The 23,449-nt window shown below is 31.0% G+C and overlaps 2 protein-coding genes across 6 annotated transcripts; both read left to right on the forward strand.

Moving 5' to 3' along the window:
• The first annotated feature begins 21 nt into the window (after positions 1–21).
• Positions 22–15,131, forward strand: Kdm5 (Lysine demethylase 5). 4 transcript variants are annotated; one of them, XM_066735836.1, is made up of 19 exons: positions 22–137; positions 1,289–2,080; positions 4,017–4,233; positions 4,315–4,475; positions 4,550–4,912; positions 5,022–5,300; positions 5,386–5,878; positions 5,957–6,084; positions 6,167–6,361; positions 8,675–9,129; positions 9,228–9,489; positions 9,733–10,555; positions 10,621–10,829; positions 10,913–11,137; positions 11,199–11,283; positions 11,348–11,748; positions 11,833–11,956; positions 12,034–12,176; positions 12,519–15,131. In XM_066735836.1, exons 2-19 carry the CDS (start codon positions 1,853–1,855, stop codon positions 12,645–12,647), a joined length of 4,920 nt encoding a protein of 1,639 aa, XP_066591933.1. In that variant the 5' UTR covers positions 22–137; positions 1,289–1,852; the 3' UTR covers positions 12,648–15,131. The 4 variants fall into 4 exon arrangements, with proteins under 4 accessions (XP_066591933.1, XP_066591931.1, XP_066591932.1 ...); XM_066735834.1 differs by lacking the exon at positions 22–137 and adding an exon at positions 790–1,081; XM_066735835.1 differs by lacking the exon at positions 22–137 and adding an exon at positions 790–1,081 and having other exon boundaries at positions 1,295–2,080.
• Positions 15,132–15,515: 384 nt separating this feature from the next.
• On the forward strand, positions 15,516–23,410 carry Fim (plastin-2 Fim). Of its 2 annotated transcripts, none has more exons than XM_066735503.1 (4): positions 15,516–16,888; positions 19,612–20,042; positions 20,126–21,344; positions 21,437–23,410. In XM_066735503.1, the coding sequence occupies exons 1-4, from the start codon at positions 16,838–16,840 to the stop codon at positions 21,650–21,652; spliced, it is 1,917 nt and encodes a 638-aa protein (XP_066591600.1). In that variant the 5' UTR covers positions 15,516–16,837; the 3' UTR covers positions 21,653–23,410. The 2 variants fall into 2 exon arrangements, with proteins under 2 accessions (XP_066591600.1, XP_066591599.1); XM_066735502.1 differs by lacking the exon at positions 15,516–16,888 and adding an exon at positions 19,370–19,503.
• Positions 23,411–23,449: the final 39 nt, after the last annotated feature.

The raw sequence follows: 23,449 nt of genomic DNA on the forward strand, positions 1-23,449 counted from the left end.
TCTTCTGCTGGTATAGTACTGTACTGACGAGGACAACGGCCAGGAACGGCAGATTCGGTCTGAGTCAGTTTGCAGCAAGAACATGAGGTCATAAATCACCAACTAACATCCACAGCAAAAAAGTGGTAAAAGGAAAAGTCTGTAGATATAATCTCATCAAATACTATCCATTCAACTCCCTCAAAATTCAATTCATTCGCTGTTTCGGTTTTCTCCTCCATGCATGATTTCTCTTACATGACAATCACATCGGTCTAAATCGGAATTCTTCGGGCTATTTCGGCCTTGAATTACCTTTCGAGGGGGCCGCAAAAAACCCACAGTTGTCGGTGATAGTACAATGTGATCATACATTTTGCCCAATTTCGCAACTTTCCTGTCATCAACCATGAACTTATTAAAAATAAAACCTCAAGGCCAAAATTTAATTCGTAACATATTTTTTTAACTATAATTTTCAATTTCTTACATAAGTATAACTATAAGATTATATATTATTATCATCGATCTCCAACCTGATAAATATTTTTTCTGAGAATAATTATTATTTATGTCTATAATTATATATTTGACAATGTGAAATAATCAATGCTGTAAAATTCTTGTGAATTTAATATTCGCGCAATACTCGATTTTGTCATAAAATCGGTGACTGAAAGAGAAAATGAGGAGATTATCGCCGAGCCCAACCAACCACCATTCACTACGGTTCAATCTATATTATAATCATAAAAACCTTTTACCGTTGTAACTATATCAAATACTATATTATGCTTATTTGAAGCTTAATAACGGTTACCGATAGATGACGCTACTAAAAAAAATTACCGAAAAGATTGTGGTGCCACCACCAGAACAGATTGGCACAGATTAGCTGTCATTTTTAAATTTCCTTCTCTTCACGAGAAGTAACAAAACAGAACAAACTAGCATTACCATCACAGTGATCAGTGTTATCACCCTCATAGTTTATCATGTATAATCTATAATAATTCACCCCAATACCCTATTTCTTTTTCTGTATTTGTGTTCACCGCTCGGAGTTTCCTGCCAGCACCATCGGTCGACAGTAATGGACAAGGTTGGTTCGATATGCGTCAATCTGTCTCATGATCTACCTCAAAGGAGCGTGGGAAATGAAAAGCTATTTGTTACCGCGTATCTTTGATGTGGAAAACGTTGTGAACTAACAAATTTTTTTATGAAACAATTGAACTAGAAGGATAAAATGATCTTCTTGTAACTTAAATAATTGTTAAAGTACAACAAAATTTCTTATTGTGCAAAGTTTCAGTACCACTACAGTACACCTACATCCACCTACATACATGAACCTGCACTAACTGGCAGTTTAGAAGACAAAATGGAGGACACTAGTAGCGCCACCAATACATATACTAATAAGAGAAAAAGAAACTAGCTAGTGGGGGTAAAAATACCCATCGTTACAAAGCGAAGGAAGATCAGCATCAGCTTCGGAAATCGGAACTGGCTTGTCTCTGCTACTCTCTACTGCTCTCTGTAGTCAGGTCATCCGTCAGAGTCAGAGAGTAGGAGTTGTAGCCGCTGCAGTTGCTGTATTGCTCGTTTAAAGAATATGGGAGGGATTATATTATGGTAGTTTGTTGTGTTTGTTATACCTCTTTCCGTATGTTGAACGCGCTCAACGTCAAATCCTTTTCTCTATCGAATATCAGTTTTTCGAGACATGATGTCGTCTTCGTTGGAATCGCATCTACTACAAATTAGAGAAACGATTCTTGAGTAACGGCACTGAGCCTGGCGCGAGGTTTTTACTCGCGTTAGGTGCGTACGTGCCACCTACAACGTCTAAGTGGTGCACCTATAAACCATGCTATCAAGACTCGATATAAGCTCAACTTGTGAAGATTCTTTCAAAACTTATCAACGTGCAAAAGATATGGCAAGTGACCGTGATTCTGATTTTGAATTCACCATACCACCGGAGGCACCGGTCTTCGAACCAAGTGCCGAAGAATTTCTAGATCCATTAGGATACATTGCAAAAATCAGGCCTATCGCCGAAAAGTCGGGTATCTGTAAAATCAAGCCACCACCCGTAAGTAGACAAATAGTTTTCTATTTATTACATTATTTATCAACTTTCTTACAACGCTTTGCTTTTACTCTTTCTCTACTTTTTCCTTTCTACTTCCCTTCCACCATCCGCCACTTGCATTGACATTTATTTCCAATCCTCTACGGAGTCCTCGATTTTTTTTCTTTCCTTCCATAGCTTCACCATTTTTTTTCATTTTCAATCATAGCAAATTTATTCCGCGGATAATAAGTGATAACGCCTATTCATGTCTACCATGTTGGCTCTCCTAGAGCGACAGATATTTTAAGTCATCATCGAACAATTATTAAATTTCCTTCATGAAACCTCGGAAAAATAATGTTTAGCTGACGCCATGTTTTGTGATGAAAGAGTAAGTGTTGCTTCTAATATTGCATTTCATCATTTACGATGCCAGGAAAGGAAAAAATCTTTGGACGCTTTTAACAAAGCTCTCTATATAGCTTAGCATCGACTATATTAACACAATTAATTCCAGTCGTATTGATTTTGAATTTAGGCATTGCGGACCTTAAGCATGCCTAGAAATCTGTTTTTAGTGAAGATCTGCAAAAACTGCAATATCTACGCAATATAACATCTAGATTATTGAGATAATTTAATTGACAGTTTCCATGAAATAATATTTGTGAAATATTTATTTCAAAATAACATTAGTGTTTACTTTTAAGAAAATTTTAATTAAATTCTGATTGCATTCGTTTTTCCGAAAATGTCTTTTTACATAAAATAAGCACAGGAGCGTCTCTCGCTTCGTCTATTTAACTCTATCAATACGATTGCCGTACGCCTCTTGCCTTTCACTCAAATAAGACGCTACTTCATAAACTATATTTTCTTTTTCAGTCCAAGTCTTTAAATTGTTGCGTATACTGTTAATTGTTATCCAAAAGAAATCTCTTTTCGTTAAATATAAAGACTTGTTTTTATTACTTCTATAGATAATTGATGCCTCCATTTTGTTTCCACGTGTAGGAAAGAAAACGATTTCTATGTTATTTCGTACATGTAAAATTATTGAAGAAAATAAAATATATCATCACTGTCATATTACTATTAACATTATTATTAAGTTTACGAACATCGGTGTTAATAAATATTAAGGAATGTCATTTCGTATCATAATTGTAAAGACGATAATGCAAAATTGGAACTTGCTTTTTAAGCATAAAGACCCGATTTGTTTTTTCTTATGTAATGGGGGTATTTATAAAGAATACGTAATACAAAATGATAGATGTGGACAAAAATTTTTTTTTTTTATAATTGATCGAGAAAAAACAATAATATAATAAGAATACTATAGATAAATTAAAAACATTAAATTCTTAATTACAAAAATTTATTATATTCAGTTTTTATGTTAATTGGGCTTATTCGATTTTTATTTGTTTTCCTCGAATTATATCGATATACATATATGTTAGTATAAAAAAGTTGCGGAAAAAAATGTTTAATTAATCCTAGAATTTTTTTTACTGCGTGTTATATTTAATATAAAATTTTAGAATTCACAATACTTTGTTTACTTTTTGTTATAATCTGGTTTTGTTCTTTGCATATTGAGGTACTTCATTATTTCTTCAACTGTAAGCAACATCATTCTTATTGTCCTTTTTCACATTAAATAATGTTTACTTAATTAATATTACATATTTTAATTACTTTTGCATTATCTTTATAACTATTTGTATTAATGTAACAGAATGTATTAGATCCTAAATTTATAACTAATAGGTACCAGATAAAAATTACTTAGATTTGTTTTAAAATATAGCTATAATAAACATGACAATAAACTTGAAAATTGTGTAAAATTACAACTTCAATAATGAGAAACTTTAAGAGTATATTTTAAAATAAAGCAAGAAAAATTAAAAATAAAATTTTCTTGATTATTTTTATCAAATTACAGAATTGGCAGCCACCATTTGCAGTAGATGTTGATAAATTTAAGTTTGTTCCAAGAATACAGAGGTTAAATGAATTGGAAGCTAAGACTAGAATAAAGTTGAATTTCTTAGATCAAATAGCAAAGTTTTGGGAGCTTCAAGGATCTTCTTTGAAAATTCCTCTTGTGGAACGCAAGGCTTTGGATTTATATTCTTTACACAGAATTGTTACTGAAGAAGGTATGATCATTTCTGAATAATGATAATACTGCAATTTTATTTGTAATTAAGTTTAATCTGTATTTAACTCAATACTTTTAGGTGGAATAGAAACAGTCACCAAAGAGAGAAGATGGGCTAAAATTGCAAATAGATTAGGATATCCATCAGGACGTAGTGTTGGTAGTATTTTGAAAAATCATTATGAAAGGATATTATATCCATTTGACGTATTTAAGCAAGGAAAAACATTGACAGATATTGTATGTATATAGCAAACCAAACTTCTTTAATATCTTTTATTTATTTAATTATTTGTTTAATTATACTTTTCTAGAAAATTGAACCTGAATCTGATGTTAATGAAAAGAAAGATCGTGACTATAAACCACATGGTATTATCTCTCGACAACAAATCAAACCCCCAAATGAAAAGTTTTCTCGTAGATCAAAACGTTATTCGGGCCAAGAGGACAAACAGGATCTGATTAAACAAGAAGAATGTAAAGAAGAGTGTGATTCTGACAATGACATAAAAGATAAAAAAATGACGTTCTTTGATTCAGATAAAGATAACAGCAAAGAGCTTAAAAAATTACAATTTTATGGTGCCGGTCCAAAAATGGCTGGTTACAATACCAAAGAAGCGAAAAAGTCCAATAAGACAAGAGGGGTAAAGCTTACATATGAATTTGATCCGGTAAATATATATACATAGTATATAATATTGATTCTGTATTTTTGTATTAGTAACTGAAATAATAATTAAAATATCTTTTTTTTTTCTTTTTTTTCTCATTTTCTCTTAGCTTGCTAAATATATTTGTCATAATTGTGGCAGAGGTGACAATGAAGAAAGTATGCTTTTATGTGATGGTTGTGATGACAGTTATCATACATTTTGTCTCCTACCACCATTAACAGAAATACCAAAAGGTGACTGGAGATGTCCAAAATGTGTTGCTGAAGAAGTTTCAAAGCCAATGGAAGCATTTGGCTTTGAGCAAGCTCAGAGAGAATATACTCTTCAACAATTTGGGGAAATGGCTGATCAATTTAAAAGCGATTATTTCAATATGCCAGTTCATGTATGTATGAAATAACTATAATATAATTATTATTTTTTAACAATGACCAATTTTAGAAAAATGTAAAATATTTTTCATTTCTTAGATGGTACCTACATCATTAGTAGAGAAAGAATTCTGGAGAATAGTATCGTCAATTGATGAAGATGTTACAGTTGAATATGGAGCTGATTTACACACTATGGATCATGGATCTGGATTTCCAACAAAAACTAGTGTTAATCTATTTACATGTGATCAAGAGTATGCTGAATCATCTTGGAACCTTAATAACCTTCCAATTTTACGTGGAAGTGTATTAGGTCACATAAATGCAGATATCAGTGGTATGAAAGTTCCATGGATGTATGTCGGCATGTGCTTTGCCACATTTTGTTGGCATAACGAAGATCATTGGAGTTATTCTATTAATTATTTGCATTGGGGTGAGCCTAAAACATGGTATGGAGTCCCTGGTTCTCAAGCTGAAAAATTTGAACATTCTATGAAATCAGCTGCACCAGAGCTATTTCACAGTCAGCCAGATTTATTGCATCAATTAGTAACAATTATGAATCCTAATATCTTAACTAATGGAGGTAAATCAAATAGTTGTTTAATTCTTAATATAGAATTAAAGATTCACATTTATTAATTAAATTAATTATGCAATGTAGGTGTACCAGTTTTTAGGACTGATCAACATGCGGGGGAATTTGTTGTTACTTTTCCAAGAGCGTATCATGCTGGTTTCAATCAAGGATATAATTTTGCAGAAGCTGTCAACTTTGCACCTGCAGATTGGGTAAGTGATTTAATTTATATAAGAGAAGCAAAAGAACTGTATATAGTTGTTACTATAACATCATATTTACTTTTAATTCTAGTTAAGAATAGGTCGAGACTGTATTACACATTATTCTAATTTACGAAGGTTTTGCGTATTCTCTCACGATGAATTAGTATGCAAAATGTCATTAGATCCTGATTTACTAGATATTGGTATTGCAACGGCCACGTACCATGATATGCTCCAAATGGTAGATGATGAAAAACGGCTACGTAAAAATCTGCTGGAATGGGTAAGTTAAATATATTTGAAAGTATTTTTTCTCTTATTATTTATTGTTATCCTTTTTTTTCATTTTCCTTTGTTAGTCATTCATCCAACATTTTGTTACAAAAAATGAAATGATTGTTTTTCAGTATTATTCATTCACTTTTGCTATCTGATCTTCTTTATAGTCTTGTATTTTGTTATAATATTATATTTCTAAATTTAAATTATTTTTTGGCTAAACATTTTTGTGGGGATCTTTGAATTTTATTGAGATATTACTTTTATGTTGGAAAGATAAAATGCTTGTAAAACTATGTTTTACTTAGTGTAATTATAAAAATTACTATACAAACTTCAATTTTTTACTTTTAACATCAGTACTCTGCACATTTCTGAGATCTATGGTTTCAACAAATAGGAGTCAATTTGAAAGTGAAGTGAGTAAATTACTAACCACAATTGAAAAACACATGATAATGTTTAAAAATCAATAATAAATTTAACAATGTTTAAAAGCATTTATATAAATTTATTATACAGATAGATATCTTCAAAATATACAATACTGGAATAAAGTAACTTTAATATTTCTTTATTATTTTTAGTTGCAAAAGATTTTACTGTTAGAAGCATAGGCAAATCATAAATAATTACTAATGGCGATTTTATTTATAAAATAAAATATTATTATTCAAACTTATATTTCTTTCAACTTTTTGATAAGTTTATTTGTTTAGTAAAAATGTTGAAATCTAGCAAATTGAATTCAAATAAGTTTTTTACTAAACACATAATTTTCTCACAAGAGTTACCAGTAATATTGGGAATTTTTTATATCTCAGTAATAATCCAAAGAACTGTTACATACAGAAGATTTTTAAAATAACACCTACTGACTTTGTTCAATTCTGTATATCTGTTTCCATTTTATTTCGTTCCACTTTCTAAATTCAAAATGGTATAATTTATTTATAGAATTTTTCATACAAGTGCAAGTTAAAGTATGGAAAATGACACTTTACCGAGCGCTGTATTGAAAGATTTAGTCAATGCATTTTATCATATGTTGATTACAGAAAAAGCTTTGTTAAAGACAGCTAATATCTATTACTTAACAGAAAAGTTTGTAAGTGTAGAAGTTTGACCAGATCTAGTTTTCATTAATTGAATGATAGATATGGACGATAAAACTCTCCGAAATGAAATGCATCCATAACATAAGTTTTATAATATTTATATCTCCTGGCGATCAGTGATGAGAAATAGTAAGAATTCAATACCCTCACTTTGACTCCCATGCACTTACCAGCATAGGGTGAATGTCATGGTGGGGTCCAGAATTCCTACAAATTTTTATCACTGCTGGCGCTACCCATCGTTACATTTATTTACTTCATACGTTTACACGCATCTATGATTATGGTATCCATATGTACATTACTCATTACATATACGTAACATATTAAGCAGCGTACAGAAGAAATGCAATACGCCGTGCAATATCAGATACGAGGCGAGTGTTTTTTATCATGTTTTTTTAATACACACTTGTATGAATCTCATTGTGTTTTTAATACATATGTGTGACGTGCTTTGAAAACGATATTGCGCGGCGCGACACAGCATACTTGGCTGGACGCAACTTATTTACATATACATATATGTTCGCTTATGTCTTACACAAAAACTTCTACACGAGGTAAAGTTGGGTTGGAGCCAATCTGCCCGCCGACCGCTATCCGCCAGCCGTGTTCTTGGCTATACATTGCTAATATAGTATAGTATATACTAGACGTCACGTTTCCTCCGTACTTACCGTTCTCCACGTTATAAGTTTATAATAAATGACACGAAATTATATTATTTTCGGTTATTTTGCATACGCTTTATTCATACAATTTATTCTTTTTTTACGATCAGCACTTATTTTTTAATCTTTGATGAACAATAAGTTAAATATGGCTTTGATACGCGTTATATAACAATTATTGGTAAGAAGAGGTTATGTTTTCAAAGCTATTACATGTTGTTGAACACACATTTTTCACTCTATTCTCATTTTCAATGTAATATTTATGTTTAATCCTTCAACAACGTGACGGTTATTTCATCCCTCATAATGAAAAATTATATTCGTTAATTATTTTATAATTTTAAGAGCTTAAAAGTTTTTTACAATAATACTAAGATTCTATTTTGTTGGTTTTCTTTTTTTTTCATTGTGTGCTTATTATTATTAAATTATTTCGTTAAATTACTCAAATCTAATTTTAGTATTATTAACATTTTCTAAAACTAATTATCTTTTTATATACATGAAAACCTTTTATTCCAGGGTGTTACTGAAGCAGAGCGAGAAGCCTTTGAACTATTACCAGATGATGAGAGGCAGTGTGAGGCTTGTAAAACAACTTGCTTTTTAAGTGCAGTTACATGCTCCTGTCACAGCTCGCAATTAGTTTGTTTAAGGCATTACACAGATCTTTGCAATTGTCTACCAGAAAAGCATACATTACGTTATAGATATACTTTGGATGAACTACCAATTATGCTGCAAAAATTAAAATTAAAAGCAGAATCATTTGATTCTTGGGTAGCTAAAGTAAAGGAAGCCATGGATCCTAAAGGCGATAAGATTGAGTTGAGTGAATTGAAAGAACTTTTAAATGAAGCAGAAACTAAAAAGTTTCCGGAAAGCGAACTTCTTACAGCATTAACAACTGCTGTACAGGATGCAGAAAAATGTGCTAGTGTTGCCCAACAGCTTCTAAATAATAAACAGCGCACAAGGTAAGAGTATAGCTTACTTATTATCTAGTTTTAAAATTTGATTACTAAAATACATAATGTTATATAATATGTTTGGTTTTCGCTTGATTGAATTATAGGACAAGACATTCTGTTGAAACAAAATATAAACTTACTGTAGAAGAATTAACCCTTTTCTACAAAGAAATCACCAATCTTTGTTGCGAATTAAAAGAATCGGATGGCGTTAAGTTTATATTAGATCAAGTAGTGCAATTTCAAAAGGATGCAGATGAGTTTCAATCTCAAGAAGAAAATTGTGATGTTGAAAAACTGGAAAAGTGTATAGATTTTGGTGATTCCATTTGCATTGAGCTACCACAACTTATACATTTAAAACAGGTAAAGTATTCAATTTAACAAAAAGATCGACCATGATTAGGAGTGATTTCTATCACTTTTAATGTAAGATTAAAGTGAAAAATAAACTAAACATCTATTTACAGCTTTTTTGTATTTGAATTATCATGAAGTCACTCTAAATTATGATTTCATTTTTACAATTGCTAATTATTTTATTAAAGTATTAACCTAGTATATAAATTATAAGAATATGTTTTAATTATATCCTTCATATATATATAGAGATTAACACAAATACGTTGGCTGGAAGAAGTGAAATCTATTCAAGAAGACCAAAAATCTATGACACGAGAAGAGTTAGCAAGGCTCATAGAAAAGGGTATGACTATTCCTCCTCATTTTAGTATAGAAAATATGCTTTCAAAATTACAAAACTTAATGATTGCAATTGATAAATGGGAAGACAAAGCTAAATTGTATTTACAAACGAGGAATAGACATACTGTTGTTGCTGTGGAAGAATTTATTCGAGAAGCAGAAGAAATCGATGCTTATTTGCCAAGCTTGGATAGTCTAAAGGATATGTTAATTAAGGCTAAAAATTGGACGAAATTAGTAGAAGAAATACAAGCTCGTGATAATTTTCCTTATTATGATACAATTGATGATCTAATTCGAAGAGGCAAAAATATTGCTTTACACTTAGATCTTTTGCCTACTTTAGAATCTACTTTGTCACAAGCTAAAGCTTGGAAAGAAAGAACTGGAAGAACTTTCTTAAGAAAAAATTCGCATTATACATTAATGGAAGCCCTGTCGCCTCGTATTGGCGTAGGTGTTCAGGCTTTAAAAACGAGAAAAAATCGGGGTGATGAATCAATTAATGCAGTTTTTGTTTGTGACACTAAACTGGATGATTCAAATGACTCTGCTAATGTCGTAGCAGCATTTAAATTAGCCGAACAACGAGAGATGGAAGCAATGAGGAATTTAAGGGAGCGAAATTTAAAGAAAACTGATATTGAAGATTCCAGATACTGCGTTTGTCGTCGGCCAAGATTTGGACTGATGCTTCAATGTGAATTATGCAAAGATTGGTTTCACTGTATGTAGAAAGAATAGAAAGTTTATTTTATTAACACAAATATTATACTTAAACTTTTTTTACAGCTAACTGCGTGCCTTTACCAAAAACTACATATAAAGGTAAATTACCCATGTCCAGAGAGATGAAATTTCTATGTCCATGCTGTTTGAGATCAAGAAGGCCCCGTTTAGAAACAATCTTAGCATTATTAGTAAGTTTACAGAAAATACCAATCCGTTTACCGGAAGGTGAAGCTTTACAGTGTCTTACAGAGCGTGCAATGAATTGGCAAGTAAGTACCTCATTACTTTTTTTTCATAACATTTACTTTGTGAATATATTTTCTTTATATAATTACATTTCTTAACAATCAAGGACCGAGCGAGGCAAGCACTAGCCGCAGATGAAATTTCTTCGGCACTTGCAAAACTGTCGGTATTATCTCAAAAATTAGTCGAGGCAGCTGCAAGAGAAAAAACGGAAAAAATTATAAGCAGTGAATTGAAAAAAGCTGCTAATAATCCGGAATTGCATCAACGAGTTCAAGCCATAGCTCCTCTCAGTGGAGTTCACTCAGATGATAGTATTTTAAGCGTGGTCGTAAGTATTACTAATTTTTGAAATAATAATATTACGAACAATGTACTATGACTTTTTTTAGGATGACGATGATGACGTTGTAGCTATCGACGACGAAGAACCATCATGTAGTACATTTAATAGTAATGAACATGCATACTCCTACAGTAAGTTTTCTGACATAATATTTAATTAAATTTATATCCTTTCAACAATATTAAATTATTTCAGTCTCAAAACTGCAACGTAAGATGCATCAAAACGATTCTACAGAATCGGTAGTGAATTTATCACAACAATCCAGGCTACGGCTGGAAGAATTAATGATGGAAGGCGACTTACTAGAGGTTGCTCTAGATGAGACTCAGCACATATGGCGTATTTTGAGTCACACGAATTATCCAAGTAGTATACGCAAGTACGCAACATTTGAAGAGGTACAAGCTAGTTTCAACGAAGAAATAAGAGATGTTAAGAAACGTGGAAGGAAAAGGAAGTCTGAGGAATTGGATTTACTCAATAAATTAGGTCGTCAAAAATTAGAAGAAAAAACACTCATGAAGCGTAAAATGGTAGTGAAAGAAAAGAAGCCGGCTAACCCATCTGTACCTATAAAGCGTGGTCCACGTAAAGTAAGCCTACAATCCATGTTTTATTTTTTTGTATTTACTTCAAACAAAAATAAAAGTATTCTATATATCGAAAATAAATTTTAGATAAAGCGTAAAGAAGGTGATGAGATACCTATTAAAAAGAGAGGGGGAAATCGAAAGAAAACTAAGCAGGATACATCTGACGAAGAAGATGATTGTGCGGCTCTTAATTGTCTACGTCCTAGTGGTAAATAAATACTCTGAGTTTACCAGAATGATCGTCAGGAATTGTTAATCACTAAAACTTTTATCACTTCATTATAGGCCGCGAAGTTGACTGGGTCCAATGCGACGGAGGTTGTGAAGGTTGGTTCCATATGCATTGTGTCGGATTGGATCGTACAGAAATAGCAGAAGAAGATGATTATATATGCAGTAATTGCAAAGACGCAGATCAAAATTCAACGGTAGGTTTAAATCGTTGTATGAATAGATTGATTGTAAAGGAGCGTTAGAATCATTAGGAGCAGACATGTGTATATTCTTTTTGTACTTTATTTAATTTAAATTAATTAATTTCTAACAAATTATTATACTATGTTGATTTGTTTTTACTTTCCGAACCAAAACATTTATATATCATTTCTTATTTATTCGTTTAGTATAACACAACATTCGTCACATTTTTTTCAAACATTTAGGACAAAGAGAAACGCTTTTGATCTTTTTCTGGATCGATTAGCCAGTCAGCATGCCAAGTCACTACTCCAGACAAAAATCCTTCTTTTTTGTTATATTGATTACTACAGTCAAGAGCGCCAGATCCATTGGCCGAATCATTAGGCCTGGACGCACTTCTTTCCCTTTCACAAACCAAGGGATATCAAGACGAGAATAGTGAAGCTGATATTCAAGAAACATCAACTATCAAGACTTAAGAGCTCAGTGTGTCCAAATAGCTTTGCACAAAAATATAAGGTACATGATAGACTTACGCAGAGATGTGACCTTATATTTATCAAATAGTCATGGCTAGAAATATCTCCATCTGACTTCAGTCCCATTCGCAATATCGATAAGCACTACAGCTTTCAGTTCATTTTTTTAATAAATTTTCCTATTCTAACTGCATGTGAATAGCGATTGACAGTGAGTAAAATTTATCATTTAGACCTTAGAGATTTCTAGTACTGGTAATATATTGTAAAACAGAGCGTAGTTTCTCTAATGCTCTTTGAATAATATTAACAAATATTTTTTTTTTCATTTCCTGTGCGTCTTATAACAAATGAAAAAATGCGTAAGTTTTATTTTATATATGATCTTATGTTTTTCGTACATTAATTGATAAAAATGCAATTATTTGACTGCGTATTTATATATATATATATATATATACATATATATATATATATACATATATATATACATATATATACATATATATACATATATATATTTACGAACAAGTTTAAACTTTAACATTAAAAACTGTGATAATTTTAAATTACGAAAATTGGCGGATGACCCGTCGAATTATATATAGTTTGCAGCATATTGTTAAGTTATTTATAAAATGAGTTTTAAAACGCTAATGAACGTTTGCTTCTTCCCCTTGCTAACGAGAACGTGCCCCCTTCCTTTGACCCTTTTTATTTCTAAATAAGTGACTAATAAAAGACAGAAAAGTAATCAGTTAAGTTGATAGTGTCTTAAAGATAAGTTACGAGAAGGACTTAGGGAATCTTCAAATGGGAAAAAGCCGACACACAAACTTAAATAGTGGCAAACATTTTTCTCTACATTGTATATTATATATAAGCATTGTGTTAAAAGAACTTTTAGTTGTCAATTAGTTTTCATTTTGTCGCTTTTTAAAGTTCGAAAACTAAGGATTTCTAAACGCTAAATAGTATGTACAGATAGACTGAGAGATGTGTATTAAACTTAGAATATTCTATTATACATATTATATATACGCAAATACATATATAATTCTCTAATATTATTAAAAATATTAATAAAACAGTAGTTTCTTTGAATAAATTAATTCTCTTGGTATTTTATTATTTTTGATGTTTAGAAAATAGTCAACGGAACAGTAGAAATTTTTCATGTTGTCTAAATTGCATTCTCTGTAACTGATGAATCTTCTATCTTAGTTCATAATATTTTGTGTGTAAAAGAAAAGAAAGCACATTTTTTTGCTATTCGATTAATCTTTGCAATTTATTTCATGTCTAGTTAAATCTGAGTAAAGAAAAGAGGAATTGGAATAATCGATTTATATTTTATAAATTCTTGTAAGCACTATTTGCATGAAGCAAAATTTCGATCATGTGATATGACATTCTTAATAAATTAATTAAAAATGATGGACGCGGTTTTTTCATTCCCAATTACGTATTTTTAACATTCTGTGAGAAAAAAATAACAGTTAAGGTCACGAATAATGTATTGTGTATTTTTTACTTTTTCAAGTATATTGTGCTTATAGATAATATTTTATTAGCGACGGCTAATCTTTGATCCATTTTATAAGAAACATGTGCAAATTTAATTAGTCGTGATTGACGTTAATTTATATTTTTATAAATAAATATTTAATGATTTCTTTGTTATAATTAAGAAATTAAAAAACTCGTATTTAAAGATACCGAAATGTGTATGCATTTTGCAAAGGGATAATCGAAATCTATAGTACACATTAAACGGAGATGTGTTTTCTTTATCGCAAGGTAGAAACTTTCCTGGTATGTCAAGTAAAAACAATATTTGTAACAAATTAGTATTCTCTGACCTGCATCGATCCTTCTCCCAAAAACTTGACGATCGGGATATTTTAGCTAATAGGGTCTCATTAACTCTAATATTGGAAGCAAAATTGATGAAAATCTGAGTTCCTAAAACAACATTTTGTAGAATAAAATGATTATTTACTTCTCTCTCACTCTAGACAAAATTGTATACTTTAAATACTGAACTTTTCTGTAAGACTACATTTTAGCTTTTTAAATTGTGCTTTCTTTTATTTAAAATAATTGACTTTTCATTAGTAAAGGCATAAAACAAAGTTTTGCATTTTCCGCTTGAAACAGACTGTAATGCAAAAGGACCTTATATCATATATACACTATACTGCAAAAGCATTTGTACATACATATATTTGTAGATAATTTAGATACTTAACATTGAAACAATTGCACGTTTTTTTAGTGAGGAAAACTAAATACTTGATTATGCTGCAAAATTGCTTGTAGAAAATATATATTTATAGGATATTATTGTAACCCCAATTTTTTATTGTACTGAAATCATTTCCACTGTGTAAGTCTTATATGAACATAAATATATGTATGTTGATGTGTAAATAATTGATTTTGTTTATGTACTTTCGGTTATTAAAAGATTATTGTAGCAAATGTAATTTATTAATGTAAAATGTAGTAAACAACACAGAGTGAATAAATTGATACAATTAGTGTCTTTTATCCAAATACTGTTAATATTACAAAAATTCTCATGAAACTGAAAACTTTAATCACCAATAATTTTATGTCTTTTAAAATTAAGAATAGATATAGGTATAAATATACTTTTTTGTAATATTCATTGCTCGTTTTCTATTAGAGTGATAAAAAGAACTGATAATTGTTGGTTTATCTAAAAGTCATAAGAGACTTAAAATATTTGTTGTCAAATAAAAATTAAATATAAATCATCAGTAATTTCTCTTTGGTTTTTTATATCTTTTTTATACCAATTTCTTATTTTTAGATAATACAATATAGATGTAATGTATATTCATAATTGAATGAGTAAACAAATATGATATATTGAAAAGTGAAATTAAATTAGGCAGCTCGTGGAGTAGTAATTTCACATGTACACTTGTTTGTAACAAAATAGTTTGGATTAATAAGTTTGCGAAAGGTAGAAAATAGGAATCAGTAATTGTTATTTGTTAAAGCACAGTGCAAAAGGAACTTTTATTCTTGTTAGTATTTGACTTATAAAATCAACTGTTTCTCAACCTCTCTCTTTTTCTCTGTCTCTTACTGTTTATATTTTAGCCGTTTTACAATTTCTAATTAATAAAAAACTTAATCGACTTGATGTACTAGTTATTATAGGTTTGGTTGGAGTCAACTAGAATTTCTAGAGTGGTTGAGATTTATAATATCGTGGCACATTGTTGATGTCTATAAAATAAAGGTCTGGTTATTTGTGAATATTGAGTCTATGAAGGTAGAGCGGTGTCAACGGTGCAGACTGCAGATAGAACAGCAGGCACAGCAGCTGCAGCAGAGCAGTGTAGTGCGGCTGTGTGTGTGTGGTGCAGTGTGGTGTAGTGGTGGTAGTAGTACTATACTATCAGTCTCTGCTCACTAGTCGCCTGTCGCTACAGAAGCAGAGTAGTATAGAGAGAGGTGAGCACTGAGCACTGAGCTTGGACGCTTGGTGTTTTGTCATTTCTATTTCCTACTAGTGTATTGAGTTGTATGCAACTGTTCGGAAGTACAGTTGTTTTTTAGCAATTTTATCTCATAATTTGACTTTCTCTATAGCTAAAAATTTGTTGATTATTCAACAGTGTGTAGAATATTTATTCTCGTGACCGCAAGGGTGAGAACTGAACAAGCACAACACACAAGTATTGTATCATACAGATAGACGGACTGCTAACACATTATACGGCTGTACGGCCATTAGTATGAGTTATATTACGAATCGTTGCCTCTCTACGTTGACTCTTGCAACAGTTTCTATCACATTGTCAAAAATACAAACGAATAACGTCCAACATCTATTATATATAATTGTTTTTTAAGATTAAAATATAATTATTGTTATATCTGAACACTAAGAGGAAAGTAACGTATGTTGTTGAGGAGAAAATTCCAAGTATTGCAAGAAAAAAATACATAAATTTGAATGGTATTAGTGAAAGTGTTTAATGTGTTGTTTAGTGAGACCTGTAAATACATTGTGTAACTTAACTTGAAGGAATATCGGTACAGGCAAAAATATATAGACGAAAAAATAATTAGAACTTCTTGAGGAAAGAAAACGTAGGCTGAACCTGTAAAGTTTTGGTGATAGTAAGAATTTAGTATTTTCGTGCAACATGGCCACGGCGATTGACGACCGGCAGGAATTACTGGAGCAATTTCAAGCGGTAAGTCATATCTGATTAATTTCCATTGAAATCTTGCATCTTTAAGACTTCTTTTATGCTTTTCTTTTGTCTTTACTTTTTCAATTGTTGCTTTTACTCAGATTATTTGACACGGAGACAAATTCTACTAATCGTTCAGTCACCGCCCTACACTTTGCTGCTCAGAATTCTTCTTAGGCCACTTTCATTATTCTCTTTATACGTTTGCTAAAGTTAATTCTTGCATAGTACTTATCTTAGTGAAACTGTCAAAGTTTTGCGCAATTGTTATAAGTTTTGAAAACTATGCATTGAATTCGAATATAATTTCCTTACTTTTACTTTTGTAGAACGTAACGTGCACTAGCTTTCCGCAATATGTTATTAAAATTTAAAGAATTATTTTAAATTTTAATACAAAATAGTATGTAGCGTAATTACGTTAGTAATCTATGAAAGAATGAAAACATTCTTGCTGGAAGGAAAGAATTATTGAGAAATCGAGAGGTGTGTTCTAACATACCTTTCATAAACATACGTCTATATGTTTCCCAGCTAAATGCTTCAAACGTATTCTAAAGTTATGCGTCAGCGTTTTGGATTAGCTGAATGCGTAATTGCGTTTTATTATTCTCAAACATATTAGACTTTCTTTGCACTCATATCCCTACAAAAAATTGCTCGTTTACCGTTATACAATTAATATTTTAAATGATATATAACTGTTACAGGACTATTTCAAACCCTTTCTTTAATTTCTAATTGCTTTTTTTATTAATTCTCCAGCTACATCAATTATAAACTCGCAAGCTATTAAGAGAGACGTTAATATTTTTTAATTGAGTAATTTTCGAACACGATGTACTAATATCCTATTATACTTTAAATTTTACTGACTTCAGCTATCTTGATTTTACAAATTGACCGTGCACAGCAATTCGTTTTTTATCGAATGCGCCAGCGATTTGTATGAAATTTATCGCTTACAAAGGACATAGCACCGAGATAAAGCTTAACCATATAACGTTGACAATTCAAGGCTTCCTGGACAAATTTTATGGAATTTAAATGCAGTATTGCTAATAAAAAACAAAGAGTGAACAAAGTTGAATCAAGTACAATCAACCACATTTGAATAACGTAAATACTTTCGAGATCCATCGTTTATTAAGAAGAATGAATCACGATGGTCATTCCTGGATAAACTTCAGTGATTCATTTATGTGAATCACTATTATATTAATACACTCCAAAGATTGTTTAATGTTTTCAAATCTTTTTTTTGCTTTAATGTACCTACAGTTTTATAGAATTTAATTTTAAATAAATGAAATTCTACTTGTACTGTTATTTATTTTTAAACTGCATCAGTGTTTTATGTATAAAATCGCTTGAAAAAAATACACTTGAGTAACTCTTCAGTTGGGGAGATCCAATGGCACCCCACTGAGAGTACCCAGAGTGCAATCTTTATAAATAAGTTTTTTTTTTAATTTGAAGCTGCGGGGGTGTTTGAGTGCTAATTTCGTCCACACTGTTGATACAAAAAATATTTAGCACTTTAAAAACTTTTACTGCTTTAATGTACCTAAAATTGTATTGAATTTAATTTCAAATAATTAAAGTTTTAATTTCAATATTGTTTATTTAAATTATCAAGTGATTATTCTAAGTAAATAAAGACGACTGTGCGTGCGTATTCGTAAAAGTCGAGTAGATTACTTTAATCAAAGACGAAACATATAAACAATTTCAAATGTAACTATCTATAGTGTACGACCGGATGAACTGATAAATTAATCAAGAATTTTGGAAAGCTCTTGAGATAAATTACAAGAATATACAATAAAAAATAAGGGATTCCATTTAAAAAACTCAAGGTGATCTCTATATTTCCTTGAGTATGGCTTCCAAGATTAAACTGATAATAAATAATTAGATCTCTTTTAACAATACAATTTGTATTTGGCATTTTTGTGTTTTTTTATAAAATCATTATTTTTTGAGATATTTGATTGGATAAATAAAAATGGAACATCTTGAATAGTATATTGTATACTTATTTAAAATAAATATGCTTGAAAAGCTCTTGAGTTGAAGAAACTCATTGAGGCCCCCTACTGAGGGTACTAGAGATGTAACTCTTATACACAGTTTTTTTTAAATTTGAAAGCTATGCGGGTGGTTGAGCTCTAATTTCGTTCATTCTATTATTAACAAACGATAACAAAAAAGTATGTTTATAACTTCTCACTCCATGAATCGTTTGGAATATTTTTTTTTCATTAATTATTAAACAATGCACAAACGAATTAGACACGAGATACGTTCGACTCGATAAGTTGCGCAAACATAATCAAATAATCCAAGCATATCAGGATTTTCCCATATTACATGATTACAAAACTGTTAGCTAAAGTATTTTCATTTTTTACTAATCTTTATCGAATTTTTGATAAGAGCGATAAGACCTGGAAGTAGAACTAGACGCACGTACAGGTTCAGTTCCATTGTAAGTTTCATAGAAATATCAGTCTGAGGAAGAAAAATTGTAAAACATTATGGAAATTGAAAATATAAAAAGGTGGAACGTTATTGATGAGTATTTAGACGATTTTGAGCATTACTTTCGTTTAGTGAGTTATATTTACTATATTCAGTTAATTTAAAAATGCATTTGTCAAATGTGTAGATTTTTACTTTTATTTAATTCACCGAAATTAATTCCTATGAATATTTTACAGATTGATGAGAATGGCGATGGATTCATCGATCTGGCCGAGCTACGAACTGCACTGGACGTGTGTGGCTTCAAAATGCCTGGATATAAGGTGCGCCAGATGATCGAGGAATACGATGACAAGCAAAGACTGCAGCACAAGGGTAGGCTCTCTTTCGACGAGTTTGAAAAACTCTGCAAGGAACTCAAGGCCAATGAGCTGGGCTCCACGTTTAAGACTGTTGTCTCGAAGAAGGAAAATCTGGAAACTCTTGGTGGAATTTCTGAGGCCTCCAGTGAAGGTACCACACATTCCGTTAGATTAGAAGAGCAATTGGCCTTCAGTGATTGGATCAACACAAATCTTGCCCACGATCCTGATCTCAAGCATTTATTACCAATCGATCCTGAAGGCAAAGCACTGTATGACAAAGTTAAAGATGGAATATTATTATGGTATGTTTTTTAAAAAATATTTTATAATAAATTTAAAGAAATAAAAATACTAATAGTGTCTTTTTCTCATGTTATTTTTGCAGTAAGATTATCAATCATTCCTGCCCGGATACCATTGACGAGCGTACGATCAATAAGAAGAATCTAACGCTTTACAAAAAGCATGAAAATCTTACGCTGGCTTTATCTTCGGCTCAAGCGATTGGCTGTAATATTATCAATATCGATGCACATGATTTAACGAAAGGATCACCGCATCTGGTGTTAGGCTTACTTTGGCAGATAATCAGAATAGGTCTCTTTAATCAAATAACCTTGGAGAACTGTCCAGGATTAGCAACGTTGCTTCAAGATGGAGAGCGCATCGAGGATTTACTCAAGCTCTCACCGGAAGCAATTCTACTGCGTTGGGTCAATCATCATTTGGAGAATGCGGGCATCGCTCGTCGTTGTAACAACTTCCAATCTGATATCACAGACTCCGAAATATATACCTATCTAATCAAGCAAATAGCACCAAACACCAGTGGAGTGTCTATGGAAGCTTTAATGGAACCAAATCATATGAGTAGAGCAGAAATTATGCTTCAGCAGGCAGCTAAATTGGGATGCCGTAGTTTTGTAACACCTAGCGATGTCGTTAATGGCATTTACAAGCTTAATTTGGCATTTGTTGCTAATATGTTTAATAATTACCCTGGACTCGATAAGCCAGAGAGTACCATCGAGGGGCTCGAATCTCTGGAAGAGACTCGTGAAGAGAAAACTTATAGGAATTGGATGAATTCCATGGGGGTTACTCCTCACGTTAATTGGTTGTATTCGGATCTTGCAGATGGATTAGTAATCTTTCAGCTGTACGATATCATCAAGCCTGGCACCGTTAATTGGAATAAAGTTCATAAGAAATTTACGAAACTCAGAAAGTTTATGGAAAAACTAGAGAATTGTAATTATGCTGTTGAGCTAGGGAAGAAAATGAATTTTTCATTAGTAGGTATCGCTGGGCAAGATATAAATGACGGAAATATGACTTTAACATTGGCATTAATATGGCAACTTATGCGTTCGTACACACTATCGTTACTAACGTCATTGGCAGGTACTCAAGGAAGTACGGTTGTAGAAAAAGAAATCGTTCAATGGGTTAACTCAAAATTACAGCAAGCTGGAAAATCTAGCAGCATCAAAGGCTTTCAAGATTACGCGATATCTGATGGGAAAGTGCTGATTGACCTCATTGACGCCATAAAGCCTGGGTCAGTCAACTATGATCTCGTTAAGGGGGGAGGCACGGAAGGGGTGAGTAATTTAAAATATGATATTTTTAATTGAAGGTTTTGATACCATACTATACAGTTTAACTAATACATATGTCTTTATTTACATTACAGGAAAATTTGGATAATGCCAAATATGCAATATCTTTGGCTCGAAAGTGTGGTGCGCGCGTTTACGCATTGCCAGAGGACATTACTGAGGTGAAACCAAAGATGGTAATGACAGTATTTGCTTGTCTAATGGCGATGGATTACGTACCTAATATGGATTCTGTGCAGCAACAAAATAACGTTAATAATGTTAATTGTAATATTAATAACGGTCAATAATGTCTAAAATCGCATTAATTTTTAAGCATCGATGCTCAACTCACTGTCTAATCAATCTACATTAGGCATTAATTTTCATATAGGAACGTTTCTAAAGTATAGATTGTTTTAAAGAAATTATTCCTTCCATTACTAACTGAGCCTAAACCTACATTCAAAAAGAAATATTTGAATAATCTTCTAATTCGTTAAAACGATTTATATAATTTATACAAGCTCAGCGTATTAGGTATAAATGTATTAATACTTTGTTTAATAATCTATTAATAAGCCATAAGCAAGTATGTGCAAAGTGCTATTTTATTAATGCATATTTAATTTGCAGCAACTGTATAAGACTTATTTGTGTATCCAAAATTCATTTATAAATTAAGTCGCTCAGTGGATGCATAAACTGTTTTGAAAGCAGTCTCTGATCTAATATTTGAGATAAAATAATATTTCCAATTTGCAATCATGTTATACTGAGTAAGCATAAAGTTATTCAGCTGGATAATTTTTATAAGAATTTATATGTACAGGGAAAAAATAATTTTCTATCAATTAATACTTTCATAAAGTCATCACTGACTCATAGCACAATCTCTTCAAATTTTTTATAAATTAATAGAATATAAAAAAGCAAAACAGAAGAATCTTTTTATGTTTTCTATGAATGGATTATAGTTAGATACAAATAAGTGCAGCGAATTATTGAAAATAAATAAAACTGTATGAGTGCAAGATAATAGTTAATGTGCCATTAAGATCGAGAAATAAATTGAAACTGCAATGTATATTTACAAAACTTTAAGAATTTAAGCTTGTAGGTTTAGGAAAATCATTTTGTTCCAATTATGTACAAGCGTCTTAGTTGTATATATAGAAACGTGTGCACGCGTATAAATTGCATTATAAATTATATTTTGGAAGTAGGCGACGAATAAGTAAAAACGACAATTTTAACCCTTTAAAAACCTTATAAGCATAATTTTGGAAATTCATCACATCTATAAACTTATCTAATAAGTTATAGCCTAATCACACTTTTCGATAGATATATAATTGCTAAAACAAGGCATTTTCATAGTATATAATATATATGCCTACGTAAATGAATACTAAAATAAATCTTTTTCTAACTGATGATAGTTAAATAAGTTATTATTTGCACGGTTGTGTATTATTTTTGGTTCCAGAATTTGGTGATTTAACTTTGTTTTTATAATAACAGAATATGTTTAAAATTATGCTGAAAGCTTAATAAATCACAAGCCTATTTTAGATATACTTCATATTTAAAGAGTATTCGTTTTAAAGATCACCTGTTCAGATTTTGAATAACTATCAATCAAGTATATTAAAAATATTAACATTTCTGCAAATATATTCTTTTGTAAAGTTAATGTTTATCTTACCGTATTTTAAAGCGTATATTGTATTTATATTCATTATATTTTTCTATATCGTTATATTTCACTTTTTTTTATTCTTTATGTTAATACATAAAGCTGTGAAATATTTTCAATGGTCCAATGAATATTTATTGTCAATTAATTTCATCATAATGTAATTGTATTCTGTAATGGCAAAACAGCTATAGTGCAATAATTTTCCAATTTTTGTTAGGATATTTTTACAATCGCTATTTAGATGTAACATTACTAAAGGTGAAAAGCGATCGTATAACATTAAAAAATACCTACCGCAATAGTAGTTTAAGAATTTTTGTAACAACATTTATTAATGTGGAAGAGTGGAGAGTACTATGCAACAAAGTTTATACATAGTACGTATAATAAAAGTAAAAATTTGTAT

Source organism: Prorops nasuta, unplaced genomic scaffold, assembly GCF_024137725.1.
Source record: "Prorops nasuta isolate Cenicafe-Biocafe unplaced genomic scaffold, Cenicafe_Pnas_1.2 PNAS00014, whole genome shotgun sequence".
NCBI classification, from domain to species: domain Eukaryota; kingdom Metazoa; phylum Arthropoda; class Insecta; order Hymenoptera; family Bethylidae; genus Prorops; species Prorops nasuta.